The sequence below is a fragment of the Helicoverpa armigera genome, chromosome 15, assembly GCF_030705265.1.
Source record: "Helicoverpa armigera isolate CAAS_96S chromosome 15, ASM3070526v1, whole genome shotgun sequence".
NCBI lineage: Eukaryota > Metazoa > Arthropoda > Insecta > Lepidoptera > Noctuidae > Helicoverpa > Helicoverpa armigera.
The window spans coordinates 4,289,279-4,315,270 of NC_087134.1; the positions used below are offsets into that span (position 1 = coordinate 4,289,279).

Sequence of the window (25,992 nt, forward strand, 5' to 3'; positions counted from 1 at the left end):
CTTTAGAACGTCGTGATATTCGACTGCTTTGTAAACAGTGATCTGTTCATGATAAAATATCCTATAACTTTTTAATTACTAACGGAACATCATTGATACTTGGCAACATGTTGGAGACACTTACAAGGTTTGTGTAAACGTGAAAATCTAGACCCCCAAACTGCATACTTTAAGAACTAAGACCTAATAAGTGTATTTTACGTTTATATTTTTATCTTTTAAACCCTACAACTTTTTCTAAATCTGTTTTTTAAACAAATATAAACAAATTCAAAACAACGTATGTAAAAATCTACAGCTCTCTATGTAAGCGCTTTATATGAAAACTAGCTAATGGCCAAACGTTCGCGTAGCGGAAACTTGAATTTCTCCGAAGTTTATGCATGCACTGATTTCATTCATACATAATCAATTATACACAAATACACACTAATTTTCGGACACATCTCTTTTCTTCTAAAGTCTATGGATTAAAAAAAGTTCCGCCAGGACAACGTTCGCCAACGTTCGCCCAGCGGAATCTGTTTTTGGTGAATTTTTCCACAATGGCTGCATACACAAATTTTTATTTACCATACACAATTATAGGACGTCTTACACTAATTATCTGCATAATTAAAATCTTTAAATTCAACAACATTCCGCTGCGCGAACGCACACGCGTAATATAGTGCCACCGGCCGAGAGTATAAATTGACCAAGTAATGTGTAGTTATGGCAGTGTAACAATACTGGTACACGAGAATAAACTAAAATAGATTTAATTGATACTCGGAGGTAATAAGACCTTAGTTCACATGTCAAACAGTATCAACTATCATCAGTCGCACTTGAAATTTATGACTCCACCCTAAATCGCCGAAACACTTACACTTGGTACAGTTGTACAAATACTTGTAACCGAAGTATAAATGTCATGTAACACAGCAACAGTTACTAAATAAATTCTAGTTAAATATTTATATCTAACATACATCATTCACATAGCTTAACCCTATTCGTTCTATTGATCTCTTTATAAATTGTGATGGCGAAACTTTTAAGAAAATACTTAAAATTGGCTAACTAATTATTAAAATTATTGAATACAGTAATATTGCCGTACATGTACATACATATGGGATAGACGTAGCGGACGTAGCCATTTCGATAAAGCATAAAGCCTAAAGCATTATTATACAGCTAAAACTTAACATATTACGAAGAAATAAATTATAGAAATAATACGTGAGAGTAAACAATAATAATGTTGGAATTAATTAATTATATGAAATAAGATCAAACGGCTCATTAAATTAATACTTGGCGGACATATCTCTGTAGTCTTGACCGTGAACACTGATTGTGTTTGACAATAAAGTTCAAAATTGAATAAAAAAATTTCGATCCTAGGTAATCGTGCTCTATCCACAGTGCAGTGAGAAAATATAGTCTAGTAACGAGTGACGCGCGAAATCTAATGAGTGTGGGAGTAACTCACCACAAGATAATGTTCACGACAAGCAAAAAATGCCAACAAGTGACGACAGTACCGAGAAACGAAGAGATGAAAAAGAAGAATAAATTGGCCACTCGTTACAGACCACACAATATTTTGTGACGTACAAATGCATTTATATCAGGCACCTTACAAGTAGGTTACGAATGTATATTTGTGCGATATAATTGTATTTTCATATTTTATCGTGATATAAAGAATATCATCTTTGTAATGCCTAAGATTGTTTATTTGTCGATTTTTAGTATATTGCCTTGATCCAATTGGAATGATCGAGTCAGTGGACCTTTGAGTAAGCAGCACACTGTTATACCATAATACCAACATTCTAATATCACTTATTACCATTATAACCAATACTACATAATCTTGGTACTATTTACATGTTAAAAATTGTGGAAAGTTCAATATACACGTCAACAATTCATTGTTGTACTGTCAATGGTACTAGATTATCATCAAATCATATAATTAACGTTTCAAGCTTACATCGACAGTTTTGTTTAAATGTTCTGAGGACGTAAGTATACAATAAAATCTTTCGTAGCATACAAATACACTAAGCACCGGGTTTGAAAACAATAAATATTGCACATAACTGTGACATTTTCAATAAAAATGTGCAGTTTTAACGAATGAGAATATTTACGCCTGACATTCAGTAATATAATTGAAAATATCTAATATATACTAAGTTAGTCTAATAAGTTAGGATACAAAACTTACACATTCAAAAATACTTATTTACTTAGGCCAATTATATCTTAGCTTTAAAGTAAATGGTTAAATACGTAATTAGTTTGTGTCGATATAATTTAGATTACAATGTGGCCACTTTTAACTTGCACTAAAACTAAAAGTCTTGGCACAAATAAAATATCAGTTTCAGATGTATATAAATTGATACAATCAAATAAAATTAAAAAGTTCTTGAGCATGATAAATATTAAAACGATTGAATGTAAACTAAAATCCGCGAGATAGGTGTACAAGTGTATAAATGTCATTGTTACAATTATATAAATAGTTAAGAATAGCGTTCCATTAATTATGATTTAGAACAGCTTAAATAAAATAAAATCCTAACGTCTAAATACCCTCAGAACAATTAATTATGTATATAAAATTCAGTTCTTTATTAGGATTATTTGGCATCTATCACCAACATCGTTATTCTACTAAACATGGTATACGAAGGTGAAAATACCTAATCTGTTAATGCGCCTCTTCATAACATAAATCCTTACAAAATGCGTACTATACGCTAGATAATTTATTCCCTGCCGAGCCTAGAGATCCTCCTGTCACACACTCACAGTCGCCTGCGCAGGCCGCGACACCGTACTGCCACACCATAGCGCCACAAGCATTCCAATGTCGTGAACACGAAACCAATTGTTGTAGCTAACTTTATACGATATAGCCTCTTGCTTCGAACTTGAACAATATCAACTACGTTGGATTTTAGAGCCAGAAATGTATCCTTAACATTTATAAATCGTTACAAAATGCAGCGAAGCAGAGAACACATTTTATTTGATTGCAAGAGAACTGACGTAAGAAGCGATCCACGCGGCACCAGTTATGTTATATCCCTGAGCTGAAGCGTCATGAAAATGATAAAGCGCTGATATGTCACTCATATTATTGCCATATGTAGAGAAAATTATGAAAGCGCTGCAAACACTCCAAACAGCTTACTTCATCTTTTCCGAATTACATCGTAAGTGATCACCCTAAAGAGGCTTATTAAATTGAATACTTGAAGAATCGTAAACGTTAACCTATGGCTAAATATATTTAGAAAGTCGTAGGCAGTCTAACTAAACTTATTACCAATCGAGGAGTAATAAAATTACGTCTACGTCGCCATTTCAAATTCGCATATATCTCGTATTCGCTTCGTCTTGCAATAATAAAATTATGACCTCTCGGTGAGAGCTTCAAAGTTATCTCGTCATCAGTAGGACTGATATTTCCTGGAAGGGTTTATGAAGGGGAGCGTGCTCCGTCGTTCATAAGGGAATGTAACGGAAGGCGTGTGTCCTGCACATCGCTGCTCGTACTGTCGGCCAAGAGAGTGGTCTACCAGCTAGTGTTGGCAAGGCTCACTTGTGTAACGGAGCGTACGGTGGTCCTGTGTAGTGGTAGAGCACATAGTTGTGGGATGGTAGCATCGAACGTAGGATGGGTGTGTCCTGGTGTGGCGGTGGCGGCGCTTTAGGGCGCGCGGTGCGGCGGCGCGTGGCGCGCGTGGTGCGCGCACAGCGGCCGCGCCGCGTGCTGCAGGCCGGCTGCATGCTGTAGGCTGGCCACGTGCTGCAAGCTTGCTTGGTGAGCTTGCAGGCTGGCCTGATGCGCCGCCTGCAAGCTGGCCTGATGCGCCTGCAAGCTGGCCTGATGAGCCGCCTGCAAGCTAGCCTGATGCGCAGCCTGCAAGCTAGCCTGATGTGCGGCTTGCAGCTGAATGCTCGCTTGATGCGCGGCCTGCATCTGTCCTATGCTCGTCTGCGCCATTGGATGCATCTGCAGATATTGCATCGACGTACTGTTGTGTAACATCTGCAGTTCCGGCGGCATATGATACAGGCCTGGAGTCTGTAACAATAAATTAAGGTTTCATGTAAAAATCTTTCGTCAACAATAATTTTAACTAAAACATAAAATACATATTATATAAAAAAAGTAAAAATCTGTTAACGCTTGCACACGTTAATAATGTAAAACTTACATGGTGCGAGTGTGCGTGTCGGTGGGGCGGCAGGGAGGGCCGGGCTCAGTAGGCGGACGCCTCTTTGTACTCGGAGTTGTCCATGGTGAAGAAGTCCTCGAGCTTCCACTGCAGGGTCTCGAAGGTGGGTCGCTTGAGCGGGTCCTTGTGCCAGCACTCCAGCATGATCTCGTACAGCGCCGCGGGGCAGTTCTGTGGGCACGGCATGCGGTAACCGTGCTCTACTTGATGTAGTACTTCCGCGTTGGTCATTCCTGGTCACAAATAAAAAAAAAATATTGTAAACGCGTCTCTTGTCAGCTCAGAAATCTTTATTACACGCAAACTTAAGACAAAAAATCTTTAAATCGCTTAAAGAAAAAAGTCATCAATCAAGACAACATAAAAATGAGTACAGGGTTCCAAAAACATTCCGAAAGCACCGCTCGAATAACAGTAAATAAAAACGAGTAAACAAATCAAAATTGATGAAACATGCAACTTCAGAACCACTGCATATGCAAAAAGTAATAAATTGGAAAGTGGAAGCACTCACCTGGATAAGGTATTCGGCCGTAAGTGACGAGCTCCGTCAGGAGGATACCGAACGACCATACGTCCGACTTTATGGAGAATTTACTGTAGTTGGCTGCCTCGGGCGCCGTCCATTTAATGGGGAACCGCGCGCCCACGCGAGCCTCGTATTCGTCTTCCTGTTAGAGATTAAACATACATTTAGATTTTCTGCAATATCATACGAATCCGTGAACGTGTGAATACATATTTGCAAGTCTGCAGATACTAGTGAAAAATACAATCCATTTAAGTGTTGTAAGGTGCGAGTAAAAGTGGTCACGAGACTTGCAAATTGAGTGATGTGATATTGTTTTGTTAACCGCAAGTACTTTATCATTATTTATTGCTCATTGTTCTAATCAAATCCATTAATTTAACTGATTGTTCTAGGGGGAAAAGACAACAAGAATGTGACTCATGGAAAACCACAAATGCATAACTTCTGTGGTAACATAATGTTTTGCTTGCAAAATGTATGATAACAAATATGGTAAACGCTATTCAGGGAAATACAATATTTTTGAGAAGGAAAATTCTACAAGTTCAGGTAAATCAGCTTTTGAAATGCGTCATACATTTCATTTAAGAAATCATTGACGTACATATTTATGAATAAATAACAATGTACTTACACCTAAAGTTAACCATAATTCGAAAGTAATACCTAAATTCAAATGCAATATGAAAGTAAAATCTGAATTATAACTGAAACAATTATTTTAGATTGAGCACTTAATTTCTTCAATCTAAACTACCGGTTATAACGACATAACAAATAATCCTAACAATTATTGTACACAAATGTGAAAGTTTGGATCTTATAAATCATCATTATAAATCAGAGTTCACTTTCAGTCAGATTTCAATGTATGAAGTCGCTAGACATGGGGTTTTTTCAAGGTTTTGTAACATGATTATGTATTTGGAAAAACCTAATCATAAATGATGGTGGAACTTACTTTGATAAGCCTAGCGAGGCCGAAGTCAGCGATTTTGACGATGTTAGCGTCGGCTACTAGAACATTTCTTGCGGCCAAATCGCGATGTATGTAGTTCTGCAATTCGAGGTACGCCATGCCGGCGGCGATCTGAGCAGCCATGTCGATGAGCTGCTGCAGCTTCAGACAACGACCTTTACCTGTGCACAAAACATCAATTTATCAATCAATGATGAATATAATTTGTTGCCTTGCTTGTCACCGAAATGTAAATTTAAATGATCTCGGATATCATACCCGTATTTATAAATCGACCAATTGTTTAACCAATGCCCTTGGTAAATCACTTTTATATCGAAACTAAAAACATATTACTGGCGAAGGTTACATTAATTTCTGTTTAAATTTTACCTTGTAGGTAATCCAAGAGAGATCCGTTCTTCATCAGTTCAGTGATGATGTAGATTGGTTCCTCAAGTGTGCACACGGCGTATAACTGGATGAGTTTGGCGTGTCTCAGTTTCTTCATGATCTGGGCTTCGGCGAGGAAGTCTTTGGGGTCCATGGTGCCGGACTTGAGAGTCTTGACGGCAACCGGAGTGGTGTTGTTCCATAGACCTTCCCATACTTCGCCGAACTGGCCGTGTCCCAGTTTTCTAACGAACTTGAGCGATGAACGGTCGATTTCCCATTGATCGCGCGTTCTGTGCGACAGACCTTCCGTAACTGGCTTCTCGATCTGTGAATAAAATTAGAAAATGTAAAATTTGTACTCGTTACCTTTACTTAGTTAACTTGTTTGTAAAGTATGAACTTCATAAATAATTGAAAGGACAATTTCATGGTCGTTCTTAATGATTTTTGTAATGTGTAAAAAAAACTCCATCCGTTTCTCAGAATTCATAAAACTTATGGATGCAAAGTATTATGTTATTTCTTCGTATCGTTACAAACAATAAGATACGACAAAGACGTGATTTGCAGTGACTTTGTAGCTAAAATGTTTTTTTAAAGGAACATTAACGAAGTTTATTTAGTCTACCCAATATTAGATCCATAGGACTTTCTGGTTAGTAATTATGGAATCCTACAGCTTCGCTGAGTGATGTGATTATATCGCCTATTAATAAGTTTTTTGTCTCTAACAATGGCTCGTAAATGTAACAATGTGGATTGTCATCCAATTAAAGTAGATTCATATAATTATACCGATCGGTCCGTTTAGTGGTAAGCACGTTTCTTGCAGTGTTTAGATCCTATTACGCCTTACGTAACCAAGTTGATAAGACAATTGGTTTTGTGTTTTTAGTTTGATTAAAATACATATTTACTGGAAACTATTATTTAAAGCAATTCATGAAAAGGAAACTATAAACAGAGGCCGTTGTAAAATAAACAAACAATTCGAATAGTCAGGATACCCGAAGCAAATTAGACAGAAGTCACACATAGATTATTCGCGTCCGATCAAGATCTGAATACGATATCGACATGAATGAGTAATCCGTACCGACGGCAAAAAAGGTTCGTTACGTAATTTTAAAACATCATTTAACTATTAAAGTGTAGAAATAAAGATGAAAATGTTCACATTTTGTGGTATTAATAAAACCTCTCTCGGTGAATGACTGTCTAGACGGGAGACAAGAAAGCACCTTGGGGAACGCCAAGTGTCATTGGCCCTTATTTTCGATCGATACTTCAAGAACATACGTTGCGATTTAGATTTCGCAATAAATTTATGTATATTATTATAGAGAATGATAAATTAAAACGCCCACAACGATCAAAATATGTATTTTATCCTGTATACAAATAGTACGCTACGGGCTATGTCATGGCAAAGTTGTAATCATCAGTTTTTATTAGCTTTAACATGGATTCTTACTACAAACGTACAAGCAAACATTGTAGTAACGGTTATAATTTTCTACAAAACAATGGAATTACTTCGTTTCAAGCAATTGGTTAATGTCAGCTAGAAATGGAAACAAATAAAATTTAGACGAAACGGGGCTACGTGTTTAACGGTTTGTGTCCATGAGACAAACAATAGGTCATACTTTTTATTGGCAGACAAAGTTTGTTCGTGGATGTAAGCTTATGTAAGTATCGTCTGAACGTAGTTCTGTACTGAGAAGTACAAGGGTGTGAGACTGTGAGGCGACACGAGGCTTCAAGGTTCAACACACGCGACTAGTACGGGGCACCCAGTCACAATAGCTGTATAAATAATGGCATGCATGCATACTACGACGTATAGAGTTACAGAAAATTACAAGTCTTCTCAGGGTTATTAGTACGAAATTATAGATAGTCACAACCTTCGGAAAATTACTTGCAGGTCGACTAACTGGAAAATACTTGCAATTTTCTGCCTCTGGCTTCAAAACAAGACACACCTTTATTGTGTCTTCTATTAAAAAAGCGTCAAGTCACAGGTTGCATAAAAACTGTGACAATACAATTTTCGAAACGCTGCGTTTTTGTCGTCTGTACAGTGAAGACAATGTGCCGCTCAGTTCCAAAAGGCATTAAATCCGTGCGTTATTATGTAGTGTTGTGATTTTTAATTCACACCGCGTTGTGGGTTTGTAACATGAGACTTTGGTGCTGTCCAGCGACCGCGACCGTCCGTCTGGTGTGCCTGTCACGCCTCACTCCACCGCTTATACAATACATGCTCGGTAAATACTTGCGACCCTTATACAATGATGCTTGTATTCAAGAACAACTATGCTGAGGAATTCAGCAAATACCAACCATTTTTCTGCGCGAGATCATTCCATCACATGATCTGTGGGTGTGATCACTACAAACGCTATGTGAAACTCCATATTTCGCGTATTCTTCTCGAATACTTTGCAAAGTACTTCAGCCCCACCGTTTTGATCAAGGGGGTGAGTAAGCAAAAAGTAGTGTTGTGTTAACCACTTCACGGGCTAAGGGTGTTACCGCATAAGGCGTCGAGTGGCTACTTCCAAGGTAGCGGTGAAAAGAAACGCTAAAACGTCAGTGCTTGAAAAAGGACACGCTTTTAGTCATAAGCTGATAATAATTAAGTTTACGTTACTTCATTCCGTATTGCAACAATGACGTATTTTTTATTTATATTGGCAATTGGATATGTGAATGTAGTAATACATTATGACGTCGTATGGTGTTATTTTTAAATTTTTAACCCGTTCGAAAGTAGCCGAATGACTGTTGTTTTATATTATTGCAGGAATACAAAATACCATTATAAAGGACCTTATAATATACATAAAGCCCGCCGGCACATAGAGTAGGAAGTATAAAGAAGATCACAATCACGACCACGTGAAATGTTGACAAACTGAAGGATTAACCGTGAAATACTTCAGCGACGGGCGAGCGTCATTACATCCACATTAGCATACGTCCGCTGAAACGCGTCACCGATCTATAACAATGTTGTAGTACTTTTATCGTTTAACAAATACTCGATTGTGCATGCTAGTACTACCAAACGAGTATTATTAGTACGATGACCTTATTCGTAAAATATCCGCGTATTCGTATAAATGCAAAAACAAACTGCCACGTTGATAAGTCTTCCGCTTAGTAAGAAACTCAAAATAATTAAACTAAGAAATATAATTCGTTATTATGTATTTGCAGTTGATGTAATAGGTACGAAGATAAGGTGATTGCAGAAAGTGCTATATGTTTATTACACAATCAATCAACTGAGTTAGAAGTGAAATCACATCTGAACGATGACTCTCATAACAAGGAGTAAAACGTCAAAACAAGTTATTATTATAAATTAATACCATTAATTATTTTTTGTGAAGAAAACATATTTCAAAATTATTGGGTAGTTTAAGTTAGGTTTAGAGATGATTGGTTTTCTTAGAAGGCATACTGCATTATTAATCGATTATATTGATTCCAGAAACTATCAGATAAACGCACTTATTTTTAAACATGAGATGTATGCGGAAAAACCTTTTTTTTATTATGCGGTTGAAATTGACCGTAAGGTTCACAATCGAGTGATAAAAATATTGAGGTCTCGTACACAGGTACTAGAGGTCTAAGACGAGGTACTAAACCGCATGTTCGCCGAGAAATGGTGAGTATAAATAAACGTATGGAAACAATGAAATTCCGCAAATGCTAACAGTATACCGATAAGGTAGAGAGTGAAGGGGGAGCTGCTACATACGAGCAATTTTGATTACGTCACTAGCGTAGGTCAAACATTACATATTATTACACAAAGAGTTAAATTTTAAGGCTGAAGGTGTATTTACAACCGTGTGACAGGTATCCGAAGCTTTGAAAGGCTTGAGGTGATCGGGCGATTGTGGCTAATTTACAATACAATTAGTTGTTAATACTTGTATTATCTAGTCAGGTTGTTTGTCTCTGCAGGAATAAAGTTCATGAGTACGACCTTGATCTTTAACACGCAGCAGCGACTGTCTCGATGCACAAGGCAGCTTTATCTTCGCGATACTCCAGTACAATACAAGAGTTGGCACGAAAGTCATAAAATTACAAAATAATTTCAAACCGCATACGCCACTGCACTTTACATAACTTTCTATTTTAATGGCATTTTGTAATAACCAACAATAGCAAATTAAATGATTTGACTAGTTTTACTAAAACTGCATATGTAATCGACGCACGTTTAATGTTCTGTATCGATACTACAATCGTTACAATGTGGAGTCAATGTATCGATAAGAGGGAACAAATCGCTCATTAGAAAAGTCAACACAATTGTTGAAACGAGACAAACAGAACAATAGCCATCGTTATAATTGCTTGACGTCACGTCGCCTCATTTTATACGTTTTTTGATAAAATGTTTAATTGCATGACCATTCATAAAGCGTGAAGCGTACCTTTTCAACGCAGTGTTTTAGGCTTTTGTAGTGCAACTAAAACAGCCGCCATTAGTTGATTGTGAAAAACAATGCACCTTTGAAGGTTCAAAGAAACTGTGCTTAGGTTTTCCCAAACACTGGTTTTCCCGAACTTGCAAGGTCGAAATTACCATTTTTTAAGTCTTTCACGTTGCTGCCATGCAGCTGTGATCGAAAACTTGTTTCTGATAAAGAGGTAATAGTTGACAAATTACATTCCAGTGTATCTGCTTTAATTCGTATTCTTAAACATTGTCATCATGGTCACGAAGTATATCTAGGTAAAAGAAGCATTGTATGGCTTGTCCTCGTTTATTAAGACGGTTACATCGTCAATTTACTTAAAACTAGCTATTTGAATGTAATTTATCGACCAAGAATCCATAACTTAACGCTTTTGTTTTACATCAGACATTTCTATATGGCATGAAACTAATAAACAGTTAAGTAACGCGACACAAGTTTCATAAAATGTTGTAATACACAGCGATATTTGTAAATCATAGATGTTCCCACACAGTTGCCGATGAGATAACTCGTGATCGCCAAAACCATGTACAATGATTAGCGACACTAGAATTAAGGACATGGTGACTAATTCTTGGATCTAGAGACGTCGCACCGAGGTACGGAAAAGGAGGAAAGATGACAATTTGTTTACAGGATTCCATTGTGACGGAGGAAAACATCGACAACAAAGAGTTGTCGTGAAGCGCGATGTCTTGTGTTATGTACGCATCGTCCGTAACGAAAGTGGGGCCTTCACGGCCTTGGCGCTAGGTCGATCGCGAAACTGGAACAGCGAATTTTGAATATCTGATGCTTTATATGTTAATCAAACAGTGTAATCATTATAATACCATAATAAGAAACGCATAAATTGCAAACCTATTTAACATAATACGGATAAACAAACAACGAAACTGATGACAAATGATCACGTCTCATGAACACTCATTAAAAAAGAATCTATAAAACTTGCATTTAATTACGTGATGGAGAGCTACATTATCTATGTACAATTATAATCAAAATGGAATTTACACGTGTTGCAATGAGCGGCGAGGCATTGTTAATTTTAAATACGCAAGTGACGCAAAGCTAAATCATAATTTACTTCGACACGAGGCATTAAAATGTAGATAGCTTAAGAAAATAGCACTTGAGGCATAAAATCTTTTCCGCAATGGCTATGTAAATGTTCGAGAGCATGCCGGAAAATATAATAAATAAAAGTTTGAAAATGTTAATGGTCTTTACTGGTCCGGTACATACACGGCTCAAATAACTTAAATATGACGATGCTCTTTGTCCGAGAAAAGCAGAGTCCTTCGGTGAATTTAAAGTATCCTCGAGCTCGTTCAATGCCTTGTAATATTTCTCACGCGGCCGCACAAAGGTTGACCCGTCGAAAACCATAAATTTTATAGTCGTCCCGATATTGAATTTTGCGATTTATGCGCCTCCGTTATAAAAACATTCTTCTTGTTATTTGTTATTTATTTCGGTTACGTGCCCTTGACTTGACAACACTATGATTACATGATTGAGCGTTACTGTTGAGTTCAATCTATCAATACCGCATGCTAGTGGAAGGTCGGGTCAAGCTCAAGACGTGTTATGTGGCATTATGCATTCGGAAAGAATGCCAGATCACACTTGGTAGAATAAATGTTTTACAATTTTAATAAGGCTTCTAGTTATAACTGTTGACTATGGATAAGAAACGGGAATTGAATTAGACTTGAATTTATAATGCGCGTTCGATTCGACGATTACCAATTACTAGTGAATGGATACGAATTTATACCTACAGGAATGAAATAACAGCACCAATTGCGTGATTATTTAAATTATAGATTATCACAATGGCCAACCAGTGGAGGAAGACGGTGAGCTAGTTCTAGAGGACATACCTGTACGCATGGCTTGTTGAGGGAGACGCACAGGCCGTCAGCGTCCTTGCTATAGTGCTCGACCAGTTCCTGCAGCGTGCGGAAGGTGGTACGCCTGGCGATGAAGAAACCGCCCTCGTCCAACTGCCTGATGCGGTAATGCTTCACCGTATCCCCGTCTCGCACTGTGAACAACAATTATGCTTTAATTTACATTTTATTGCAATACAAATTGCGTAAATATGGAATACGAATGCGTTTGTGAATTAAACGTGTTGTAAGTTTGATGTAATGTTTTATTGCAACGTATGTATCAAGAAGAGATTTATCAGTTTTTATACAAACTACTAAATGTAAAATCTTTAAGTATAAGATTACGCATGAATGGTAGAACTAGTCTTGACTATAGCGCCACACTGTCGTGCCAACGAGTTCAGCAGAAATAAGAACAGTATCCATCAAAATGTCTCAAAAAGAAAGTTTTAATTCTAGGAAGTCGCAAAGAGAGACTAACTTATTCTTTATCGGGGCACAGATCTGGGGTTTTTGGTGTCATGTAAATGTTAGGCCGAGTATCTTGCATTTCGACCTTGCTAATACTTACCCACAGACTCGTATAATTAATGGGTGAATTTCTGTGAATCGTCGCGTCAGCTTCTGACAGTTCGATTCGGTTGATGAAGGTTTAGCTTAACTGACGTTTAATCACGTTTCCATTAAAATCTGCAGGCTTAGAATTTGCTGCGATATTGTTATAAATATTTTTAATTTTGATTACGTTTGCTGTGCAATTATGACGGCGTAAATAAAAATTAAACTACATTCGGGCAGAAAATAGGTAGGTATGCGAGAAGCAGACGCAAATACACTTAGGTATTACGACAGAGTTATCTAGAGTTTAATTTTGCTGCAATTCTGATGTAAATGATAAGTACGTGATGAATCAGGAAATGTATACAGAAACCCGTCTATCGTCAACATCTAACGTGATTTTATTGTTTTTATGAAATTAGTGTTACAAGCTTTTTGGTTATCGTAGTTTAGTCTGAGATCTGATCTGTTTGTGAACCCTGTACTAATAGGCTTTGAGAGCAACATACACCTTTACTAATTTTCATTAAAAAATTGAGATTCTAATTTATATATTTGCACCTTTCCACTGACCAATCTATCTGAATGAATAGCAAAGTCTCTTAAGTCTTAAGTACGATAAAAAATTACCAGTCACAACTATTAAACATAATGTTACTGGGTAACAATTAATCTTCGAGGATTATAAATGAAACAAGGAGAAAAAGTTGGATGTATAGAATGAGAGCAAATTATCATAACCCGTTCTATTAGTACATTCTTCATTTAATGAATGCAAGGCGCTTTGTCGATATCTCGAATAAAAATTTGAGTTAATTACTTATACTTGTATGTATTTAAATATGTTATGCATATAAGTTCAAGTATTATAAAAAAGTCTGGATATTCTTGTGAATAATAGTTTTTTAGGATTACAGGATGATGTAACAGTAGGCTTATTTGTGTAATACGTTCTACAGTGGCATGTGAAGTATCTCAATGCTTTGGGATACCAACAACGGATGACGAATAATTGTTACAAAAGTAATGAGCGTGGGTTTTAAATGCGGGTTGTTCTAGAACAGACACGAAATGAACGAATGAGTCCATACGCAACTCGTTCCTTCCTAAGAAATCTTCACAAATGTAGACTTGACCCATAGGCGCCTCTCTGGAGATTTGATCTTCAATTAATAGCAGCTAGTGTAAACGCACCAGTTATTACCTAGTTCTATTTTGGTGATATTTTCCTAAAGGCGTACATAGTTCCATGTTTAAATAAACGACGAATTCCGACCATTTAAAACGTGCGAATTTCGAAAACACAGTTCTGCAAAGATTATTGGCAAACGAATCACAGTCAACAATGTCTGAATTCACACGTTAGCAAGTACATACGTATAACTTCGTACTACGTGAAATTTTATTTTGCTGAAGTGAAAGAATCGAAACTTCACTTTCATTGATCGAGAAAGCAGTCGGAAAATTTATGCGACACCCATTGTAACTTAGAAATATTATTTTATAGGTTAGGCGTATTGACAACGGGTTTTTTATGAGAAGGCAATTAGAGGTTCTCATGTAGCCGATTGAATGGACACCTATTGATGCTCAGCGAAATATCCTAATGATAGTCAATAGCTCTTTCTAAAACTTATTAAGTTAAATGCATCTCCTGGCGATCGATTGTGAAAGTTTATTCGAATAGCACACTCGTAAGAAAGTGATTCCTATATCACGCCCAGAATTCTTTGTTAGTAATATAAATATCGTTTTAGTTCGCATTTGCATAGCTTAACCTTTTTCTATTTTCATTCGTACATAAATTAAGCTTTGAATATGCATGGCAGTCCATAGTAAATATAAAAGGTAATATTCGCGACTTCCCCGTGTTTGCCAGGTAGGATATCGATTGAAGTTAAATATAGAACAGATTTGCGGAATGTGGGCCATAGCTATTTTGCGTCCCAAATATGAACAGTAATCGAAGTGGAAAGTTCTGCTTCAGGAGACAATGGAACGAAGTAACTTTATACATAAGTACCTCTATAAGAACACAAGTGACTAATCTGTGTCGTTTGAAGTAAATATCGATAATTAAAATTCAACAAATACATATGTAAATCCCAAACCGCTTTCACCTTCAAATTGCAATGTACGACGTATAAGTAAAAGATAAAACATTTTTCCTGGAAAATCGTCAAGGCGAAGCTTACAATAATTTTAAACGGATTACTTATGTAACCTAATGCATTTATCGACGTTTATTTTAGGTTTATCGTAGAAATCTAAATAGTATTTAGTGAACTGTATCATTGGATTTATAAATTGCTTGAATTACTTATTCAACTAATGACACGGGCTTAACAAGCATAAACCGGACCTAATGAAGATTGACTGCAGAAATAAGAGAACTCTTATTTATGGAGTTCAGTCTGCGGTTTGAATCTGTGTGCAAGTAAAAATAAAAGACCCAAGTAATGTAGTTAAGAAATAGGTATTGTTCTTTAAACTTATTAGTTGGAAATGTTGGCATCCAACAATGGTATTCGTTGGTTATTACATAGTTTATGTTCTTAGAAATCGCTAGAATAAAAATCAGATAGTCGTCCTTGTTACATAAATGTTGTAACAATGTCGCGCGACTCCTGATCAACATTGCATCAACACGCAATAAATCCTATTAGAAAATTCAATTAATAAATTAAAAGATTCCTAAAGCGCACAAGCCTTGGAATATTTTAAATTATTCTTGTTTATGTTTCTATAATATTTTTCCTAGACTCTTATGAAATAATCCTTTTTTCTGATCACGTGAACTAAGGATTTATTTATGGTGCAGAAGGTAATTATTTTCATTAATATTCAGTACCTAAACAACACCTGTGAGGTATTTTTATTTTTGCATTTTATAACTTGGGACTTTGTAACTTAGATTAGGTAAGGTAAAACTACAAAAAAAATCCCCAAGCTATATTTTTTATTTTATAACTTCGGACTTTGTTACTTAGATTAGGTTAGTAGGTATACAAAAGAAAAATATTTTTTCCCCAAATTATATTTTTATTTTATAACTTGGGATTTTGTAACTTAAGATTTGGTCAGTAGGTGTGCAAAAGAAATAAACATTTTCCCCAAAATTATTTTTTATTTTATAACTTTGGACTTTGTAACTTACATCAGGTAAGTAGGGTTATACAAAAATATTTTGTTTCCCCAAATTTTATTTCTTATTTTATAACTTAGGACTTTGAAACTTAATCATATTTTCCTTAAATATATAAATATTTTTCCCAAATTGTATTTTTATAATTTGGGACTTTGTAACTTAGATTAGGTAGATCCCTAAAAAAATATATTTTTCCCCAAATTACATTTGAATGCCATTTTAAATCTCACAATGTCGTTTTTCGTTAGTTCACATGGAAAACACAACAAACAATTTTGTCCTATTTTTGGAAAATCCAATGTTATTGAAGTTTTTACTTGTAACCTTCACAGTTAATCTAAAAATTTTAAAACCTTCAAGCAGCTGTGCTTTGCTATGCTAATAAAATAAATTACTTGTAGTTCTAAGGTAAAATAAAATAAATAGGAAAACCTACTTAGTTGTTTTTATGGCTATTATATTTTATAAACGGCTTGCACTAACAGGAAAGATGTAACTTAAACGTATGGCAATATAATATGTCCCTGCATTCAATTATCATTACATACTACATATATTTGCATTTTGACTCACGGTTGGTTAGATAAAAAAATGTGTATGCATATTTGATTTAAAAATGAAATTAACTAGTTAAACAATAAACCGTAATTTATGCAAATGTAAAATAAATATAATTTAACATGTGGGTTGCGCGAGGCAGGTCAAACGTGAGAATAAGCTCAATCGATGACTGCAGTCACGTATGTCGTACATATTGCAGCGAACAATCCGAAAATAGCTAAAAAGTGAAGTTGTAACTTTGCATTTATAAACAATACTAATTAGCAGATATCGAGGCAGTCATTCAGTTGTTGGTCTTTGTTCCCACGGCGCCATGACTAGGGGCCTTAGAAAAACTTTTAACCGGTTTGGAGTCGTGATCGAATCGTCCAGAACCACTGGATGCGTTTGTAACAGGATAGCACTTAGCACTATGCTGCGTGCCACAGGACGCACGATGAATCATCGCAAACCACTGCCACATTACATAAATATTCTTATATTTTCCGAGCCAACGAGATTATTATAATTGAGGTAAATATAATATTGATATGTACATGAACTAAACGATTTTCTATTAGAAAATTAATCAGTAGAAAATGTATGAATTTATTATATAGTTACCTGATAGCGAGAAGTCATTATGGCGGCTCTCGGAATCTCGGATGAGGAAAGCGCCATGTTCGTTCTCGGGCAGGAGCAATTTCTTCTCCGCTTCGATTCGTTTTATTTTGCGGAAGTACCATCTGCAACAACATTGAACAATTTAGTAATATCCAACACAGCTGACTCACAACGTAATGTGTATTGTTGATAATCACGATCGCATACATGCCGAGTTAAATGTTATCAACTATTTATACAAAACGAAGGTAAAGAGTACTGTATGAGTCATATGGACAAAACACATAAAAAGTACAACGTATGTAAAAATCTATCAAACAGCTATAAAATGTTCAAGTACCTAGCTAAATTAAAGACTTAATACACATTGTAACAATGTAATTAATAATGAACATCTAGTTGCTGACAAACCAATGAATTGTCCACCTGAGGAGTATTTCATTATGTTTAACAAAGTGATTATCATTGTAATGACAATATGAGTATAAAGGACCGGTATCGCTCTCGTAGGGTGTACAGAAAGCGGCTTGTCGGTGACTCAACGAGCACGAATGAATAGTATTCTGCATTCAATTGACGTACGCTCACCGCGTCTGCGCCGGAGACAAACTTATTGTAGTAACCGCTTTTAACATGAGCCTGGTGCTAACAATGAATCATAATTTGTCACAAGAAATACCAAAATTGGTATAGTAACACTCTATTTTAAACAAATGGAAATAAACTAGAATAACGATGGATGGTAGTATGATTATAAATCAGGTTCTATGACCGATAGTTTGCGACACAAGCCGTTGGGGTCTGACAATAGTATTGCATCAAATCCCGCGCGACAGACGGGCGAGGTCGTCGGGCTCTTGATATAAAAATAGTATCTAAGTAGTACAGCTGTAAAACGGTAAACTGAGAGCAGTAAAAAGAGCTACGATCACTTCCAACAGACATATTTTTAGAATTGCTGTAACTTGCAACAACCTTGTGTGTTTGCAAACCAATGGTTTAGAAACAATTACCTATCTATCTACTTCAATTACTAATCTACGCGAAATAGGCACATAAAATTAGATTTGGGTTATTTTTATTTCGTTACTTTTTCGCTTGAATGGCCAGGCGGAAACAATAAGCAACGTAAAGTCAATTGATAAAGTACCAGTCAATTAAACAACACCAGTAGTTTTCTATAAAAATAATCTTGGGTAGGTTTCATTGGCAAGATGATTTATAATTTTCAGAAGCCCATCATTGATAACATCGTCTGCGTCTGAACAATAATTTCATCTTGTTCGTGACTGGAAAAACTGATTGATGTATGATTACTATTGTTCAACGGATTGTTCCGCCTGAGAATCACGGACAGACCCTTGCACTGTAATTAAATAGACGACTCGGAGCACGATTGTTATCAGTAGCCTGATACCTATTTAACATCCTGAAAATGAAAAGTATCGCAGGTTTATTACAGCCAGTTTCGTAACGTACTTTACAGCAGGCAACTCTTTCGGTCATTAGAAATACCCCAATGCTATTATATCACTTCAACAACACTTTTATTTGTTTTTTCTAGCGATTGTGTATAGAAACTTAAATAAACTTGTTACTTTCAAGTATATCTTTTACTCAACATCTCGCTAACTATATTACAAGAATGAACTACGTGGCTATATCTAAGAGCAATCGCAGAATAATGTGAATTTTTGCAATTCGAAAATGCACATCACAAAGGTCGAACTGCGACCTACTTTGGGCAAAAAAAACACATTAAAACCACGTAGCGTTGCAAAACTATAAAATTGTGTTTACAAAGTCTATTTATTTATATCCTGCAAGGCAAGGCGCCTTTGCACCCGGCAAATAACTTGCAGCCTCATAGCTATTTCAATAGCCCAGCTGCATCTGGATCTAGTTAAAATTCTATAATCGTCAAACAGGCTATGAAGCCAATAACAATTTCAGATGATATTATGGAGGAAAATTATTATGAACAATGTCGCCTGAGCTATAAAAATGAGACATGAAAAGGGCGCCACGGGCTGCAACTACGAATGCCTTCGGTAAGACCTCGGCACGCACTAAGGGCATACTAAGGGTCATAGATCGGTAACTAGCAGATAGCGTCGAAGGTCTTAACGTGGAAAACGCACACAGAATAGATTAATAATGCACATGTTTATTAAGCTAATTAATTTCCTTGATAATAAGAAATAGAAAGTATTTAAACGATGTTATCATGACTAGACAGAAAGTAAGCTTCATTGAGTGGAGGTGTAACATTTATCTGAACTTGGTTCATACAAGAAGAAATTATCTAAGCGAAAGAGATCTAGAAAGTCAAATCATAAGATTTAAAGCAAGTGGTCATTAAGAAACCAGATACATTGCAAAACATAACAGGAGTTCTTTCCCCTGTCATTATTTTCTAATTTGTTTTTGAACCACTTTAGTCAGGAGTCAAACCAAATAAAGGCTTGAACTAGTAACCCTGTCAACGTCTACAAATCATAATACCAGACGGATACAGCGACCTTGACCTCCTAAAGGCGAAGAGAAATCGTCATCTGTTTTATGAATCATGCCCACACATTATTGGACCTTCTCTCTACAGAGAATTTTGTATAGATGATATCATTTATTGATCAAAGTTAAAGTTGCTTGCGTAACAACTATACTGAGAATAAAGCAAAAAAATATGTATGCAAAAGAGCTTTTAAGAGGAAGTTTAATTTAAATTTATTTCATTGTTAAAGAACGATATTTGTACAAAATGTCGGGCGACGCTAAACAAGCATGTTCTCGATTTGAATAAAGCTTATTTAAACTGGCTAGTTTGCCGCTATATTTATTCTACAAGATACGTTTCAATTGCAGATTTTCGAAAGTGCAAATAGCATTGTGCAAATTTGACTAGCTTCTTTGTCTAGACTTCGGAAAAAGTTTAGTAAAAGTGTTAGTTCGTCAATATTAAGTGTAACTTTGCATAAGTTCGATGTCTGTATAAATAATTAAATAATATACAGTTTCTGGTTATTATTGTTGTTGTTCGCGAAGAAGAAAAGTATAAAAGCTTTGCTTATGTAATAAAACTGTCAAAGCATTGAAATACCACGAAATAGAATGTCGTAGGCAAGTTAGCAATCAAGGTGGGGGACGGAAATTCCTAATAAATATAATTATTGGGTTTGTTACATAAGCGAGTTTCCGGTTTGCAAACATCTCAATTAGAATAATCCTATAGTATTGATAACCCGTAGATAAATTATGAAAACTTGAAATGCTAATTTTATTTACGATGATTGCCTTCGTGCTGAATGACCGCATTATAGAGGGCCACGTGCCAAAATTGATCGATAAAGTAAACATCAACACCGTTGTGCCGTGATAAGAATGTAATCCACTTAGCGGCTATCATGCACTACTACATGAAAACAACCATATTATCGATTATATAAGAGGATTTGGGTATAGTGGTCAAGAAAACCCTTTGACACGGAGACGATAAGTGGCGCAATCAAGGGGAATTAATTACGTGACTTTCGCTCAGAGTTTTATAATATGGCGAGTTAAGCAGAGGCGCCGGTCATCGACCTTCGCGTGCCGATGTAGCCACAACTTTTTTGCTAAGCCAGTCTCGCCTGGCTCCGGGTTGCTCGCTAGATGGGTAATCTAATTATAGGGTCTCTCGGGATGGACAAGTAAGTTTGCCACAAACTTCTACACCAGTTTCTTTTTTAGAAGACAAAGTGATACCGTTTCAATTACATCTTTTTATAGGATGCCTTTCTAGTTATGACTGCTCAAACTCCAAGTTTTAACAAAAGAAAATATGAATACAATGCTGGGTTATTATCTATAGACAAGTAAATGGAATGCTGACAAGTTGATTGGAAAATTATAGTGAAGGTCCAAAGAAGAAAATAGACGGATATACACGTGTGACACAACGTTTAGTTGCAAGTGGCCTATAATTGTCGGTGCGTGTGCTTCCAACTGTTAATAAGTCAGTAAATTGAATTTGCTCTCAACAGAATCAAATTGCAGGGTAAAGAATAGAGATAATACCGTGGGATTACCTTTTGTTAAACATCGAAGGATGTCAAACTTCAATACATATTATTTGTGCGTTCGCTTTTCCAAAGCTATTACCGCCGTGACGGTGACAACAATACACATGCACAATTTGTTAAAAAGTGGATTATAGTCGGAAAAAGTTGAGATGTATGAACCAGAAACCCCATTTGTGATAATTGTATTTTGAACGGTATTTTTGGTGAGCAATATAGGTTTGTCCGTTACTTGTTCAGGCAAGTGACAGATATCCTTATCTGTCATACAAATCGCGACATCGACTGAATCGACAATAAGACTTCCCAGATACCTTGGCTGGAGGTGCTAAGTACTGTGACACGGATAATACGGTGCACGAAACTTAGTCATGATAACTTGACCAGTTTGAAGTCAGACATGCAAGATAGAGATCATAACATTGGGCCCTAGTAAATAAACAAGTACTTAAATTTACGTCAGCAAAAGTCATAATGGCACTGTTGTTTAAAAAATGAAACATTTATAAATCTGTTAGCGTAGCAAGAACTATTAGCGAACTTCACAATGAGTCGTTAAATATTAGTGCCTTCTGTTAATCAGGTAAGGGCATGATGCGAAACGTAAAGTCCGCGATGATGAGTACTGCAAAATGTTAAGAGCGTGTACGTCAACCGCGCGCCATTTGGCCTAAAATGGTACTTTTCAAACCACTGTTTCTCAGTAACTACTTATCCTATAACTATGTTATTTTTTATAACGCAAGGTAATTTCACTGTCTATATAGTTAATTGAACATAAATTTCAATTTGTGTAGTTTAAATACCTAAAACCCCTATAACGTAACAGATGTTTTATAAAATTCCCGTTCAGCGTCTATTTCGAAGCTTAAATTCATGTGAAAACAGTGGCAAATCTAATCATATTTATTTTTTTACTCATAGACGAAATCCCCATGCCTATAGTTAGTTGAAAACATTTTTTGATTTAGGTCTCTATCTTCCAGAAAAAAATATTTTAACAATGTGAAAAATTGTGAATTTCAAATGCTTTTTTTACCTATCTATCTTACTTAATTTAATATAACAATTATTTACTATAGTAATATAACTCTTTCTTTAAAACATAAACTTTATATTATAATTTAATCTCTCGTTTTATTTTTTATAAATTATTTAAAACTACTATAAAACGCTGCACGCGAGTCAACTCAAACCAGACCGCCGCAAGGCTTCACAGAGAGGACGTGTCGCTCCGTCACATCGCGTAGGGTGAATAACCTCTGCCGTGGATACCGAGAATAGAGTACATTTCAAGCGCGACCAACAAATCTTGATACATTACTATTTTATTTAAAGCTCAATTTTGAAGTTTATTTTTTTATCGATTGAGTTGAAATTTTGTTTGAATGTTCAGTTTTAATGACAATGTATGATTCTATATCCAATATGGCGGTATACCCAAGATGGAGAAAAAAATGTTTTTAATGCATTCCTACGATATGGGTATCAAATGAAAGGGCTTGCTATGAATAACTCGAAAAAAATGTGTCGCGAGTCTAAATCCAATATGGCGGACTCCTTAGGCTAGAAATCACTTATTGCAGATGTCTGTTACCAATCGCGCTATATATTTTTTTTTCATTTTGGATGTACCCAAATTTTGACTTTTGATCTCGAATAACTTTTGAAGCATATAGGATAGATAACTTAAAACTTTATTTGCAATGGTAAACCCAAGCTCTTCACCAATATTTGGCTTTCCGGCAATTGTTGTTATTTGACCACAATTTTTCGGTCTGGATGGACTGGACCATTCATATAAACAATCAATTTCTCAAATCGGTCCAGGCGTCTTTGAGAAATCGAGAACAATCAAATTGAGAACAATCACAAAACAATCTCATTGAAACCTCCTCCTTTCTTTTTTTGAAATCGGTTAAAATACAGAAACTCTTAACATTGTCATTAATCATCAGTCGACTATTTAGTACTGTTGAAAATTGTATGTAATATACAGAAAGTCCTCAAAACCAAGGTTTTCATAGGTGCCCGATTTTTTTGCAAAAGAGTGTAAGTATTAACGACTTATCTTCATGGTTTTATATTTTAGACTTACATAGACTTACACTATTTTCCCGCTATTAACTATTTACTAAATAATATATTTTTTGTTCTACCAATTTCACTCGAAAGGATCAAAATGGTTTGTGTGACTATACGTGAAGTATGATAGGCACGCACACAGCCGCGACGCTAGTCTGCGCGGTTTTTTGCGTTGAATTACCTAAAGTTGACATCGCGCGCCGAGCGTACACGCTCTTAATAGAACTGACGACTACAAGTCTTTGTCGACAGACTTCTTCTATGGATACCGGAGGTGATGACACAGCTCTGAATAAGGCGGGCGGTCCTACAAACGATTGTATTTAAATATATAATTATGTCATCTTGGGCTGATGTATTGCTAAAACACGCCTAATTCATTGCTATATTGAGACAAAGGTTCAGTGTATCAACGATTACCGCAAGGCTTTAACAACTAGCTAACAAGTAACAGTACAATAATGTGTTTATACGATTGTATTGCTGTTATAGTAAGTGCCATTCGAAAATGGTTTGCACGAAAACATCCGCAGGAGTAACAATATCAGCGGAGGTCGGTGCGCCAGCGCAGGCGGCGTGCACAGCGGCCGTAAAAAGTAAAAACAAATCATAAAAACCAGTTGTATTGTTCTTTCGCAAGAGACGACCTCAGGCCTTTTGATAAGAAACGAGTCATTTTCATCGATTTTCTAACACGTGTCTAGTTTGTATAACAAAGAAACATTTGCAATGCAAAGTTATTGTTCGATAAACAGAGCGTTTGTCGCGGGTACGCAGTCAGACTTAAACGATTAGTGTGGGGCAGTATGAGTGTCATTGGCAAAATATAATAAACCAAGTTATTCACGATTTGAATAGAAAGCGAGATGTAAGATATTGAAAAAAAAAAAAACAATTTAATTTTGAACGCTACGGAGTCTAAGTGAGACGTCACGAAACGAAACCTAAATGTTTGACATAGTGAAAGTGAGCAAGAAGCAATACTTGTTACAAAATAAATTTTGTTCTGTTATAATTTTTTTATCAATATGAAGTAACACGTTGTTTGAAAATACGCAATACGTTGTTTTGATAGAGCAGCGATAGGCTCGAAATGTTATTTGTTTCATAAAACATAAGGAAAATGCAGTTACTTTTGATTCCAAATGTGTTCTTTTTCGGTTTCGAAGGCCAAATCAGCTTGCATGATTTGTTGCACAAATGAGCATAGCTGACGAGGTGGCATCACGATTCACAACCACACCCGATAGATGTTGAAGAAGATATCTTTACACTTTAAATGTAGTAAGTTCCATTTGTAACTGTACCAATATACTGCAATAACTATAAGAACTACACCGGGTTAAAATCACTGTACCACATAATTTTCAAATAAAATATGTCAAACACAATCATCGACGTCATGTGCGTCTGCAAAACAAACACTAATGACGATAAGAAAACATTTACAATTCCATATCAATTTTCAATCAAATTATTACTACATAATGATAAATGTGATTTGCTGAAGATTGATAAAGCGATATAAAATTCACCTACAAGGTAAGTTACTTAAAAATCACGGCTTCAGTTTTTTTTTTCATATTTAATAACTGAATGAAGAGCTTCGCATCAATTTAATCAGTTTTCTTGAAAATCAACAAGAAACTGTGAGAAACTGAAAAACAAGCAAATATTTCGATGTGAATGCGTTTGTTTCCATCAAAGAACGCGTATGCCCATTTGGTACAATAGCCGTGTTGATGCACAGTGAACACAACATTCGTGTTTTCAGAACGGTAGCCACACAAACAAAAGTTAATGATGTTGAAGCGTTATAAAGCGCAAAATCCTAATGCATTACGGTGAATTGAGAGCCTTCAGTACAGGCACATCAATATTACCCGAACGGTATTTACCGTGTTTGATCTTGCGCTCTATGTTATCTCATTAAATTTATAGCATTTTTTCCCATTGACAACATACTTGTGTAATCATTTTCAATTATTATGATAATTGGGCTTACTGTTGAGCAAGTAGAGTAATTCTCAAGGCCCATCAGTGAAACTGACGTCGGTGCATCCGTTTACCTCGCTTCAGCACAGCATTGGTGTTGCCGTTTCCCTAATCGTAGGACTGATAGGAAGTCTTCGTTTGTAATTCCTTCAAAGTTTATTGCAAAAGATTCCTTAAAGATGACTAATGTGATTTATTAAAATTCAGCCAGAGCATGCATTAGTTCCGAGTTCAAGCCGGTTGAACGAATTATTCGCGTACTAATTTATGCGAAGATTAAGGAAGAGCGTAAATTTCCGAATAACAAAAGATACGTCAAAATTCAAAGCACAGACGCTTCCGATCAACAGGCAGTTAAATTTTGTTAGCGTCACCTTCAGAGTTCACTTCCTGAGGCTGCTTCCAATTGCCGAACTACGGGGAGGAAGACAGC

The 25,992-nt window shown here is 36.0% G+C and overlaps 1 protein-coding gene across 3 annotated transcripts in view; it reads right to left on the reverse strand.

The window, feature by feature from the left end:
* Positions 1-1,651: 1,651 nt before the first annotated feature.
* Positions 1,652-25,992, reverse strand: part of Src42a (Src oncogene at 42A) — a 47,061-nt gene continuing 22,720 nt past the window's right edge. For 2 of the 3 annotated variants that reach the window (XM_021334849.3, XM_021334848.3), the window contains exons 2-8: positions 17,422-17,543; positions 12,540-12,703; positions 6,134-6,461; positions 5,744-5,922; positions 4,765-4,921; positions 4,230-4,483; positions 1,652-4,096 (exon numbers count right to left, since the gene is read on the reverse strand). In XM_021334849.3, the coding sequence (XP_021190524.1) occupies positions 4,275-4,483; positions 4,765-4,921; positions 5,744-5,922; positions 6,134-6,461; positions 12,540-12,703; positions 17,422-17,543 (1,159 nt within the window). In that variant the 3' untranslated portion in view covers positions 1,652-4,096; positions 4,230-4,274. Of the gene's footprint in view, positions 4,097-4,229; positions 4,484-4,764; positions 4,922-5,743; positions 5,923-6,133; positions 6,462-12,539; positions 12,704-17,421; positions 17,544-24,697; positions 24,948-25,992 lie in introns of those variants that run through there. The other variant, XM_021334850.3, reaches the window with a different exon arrangement.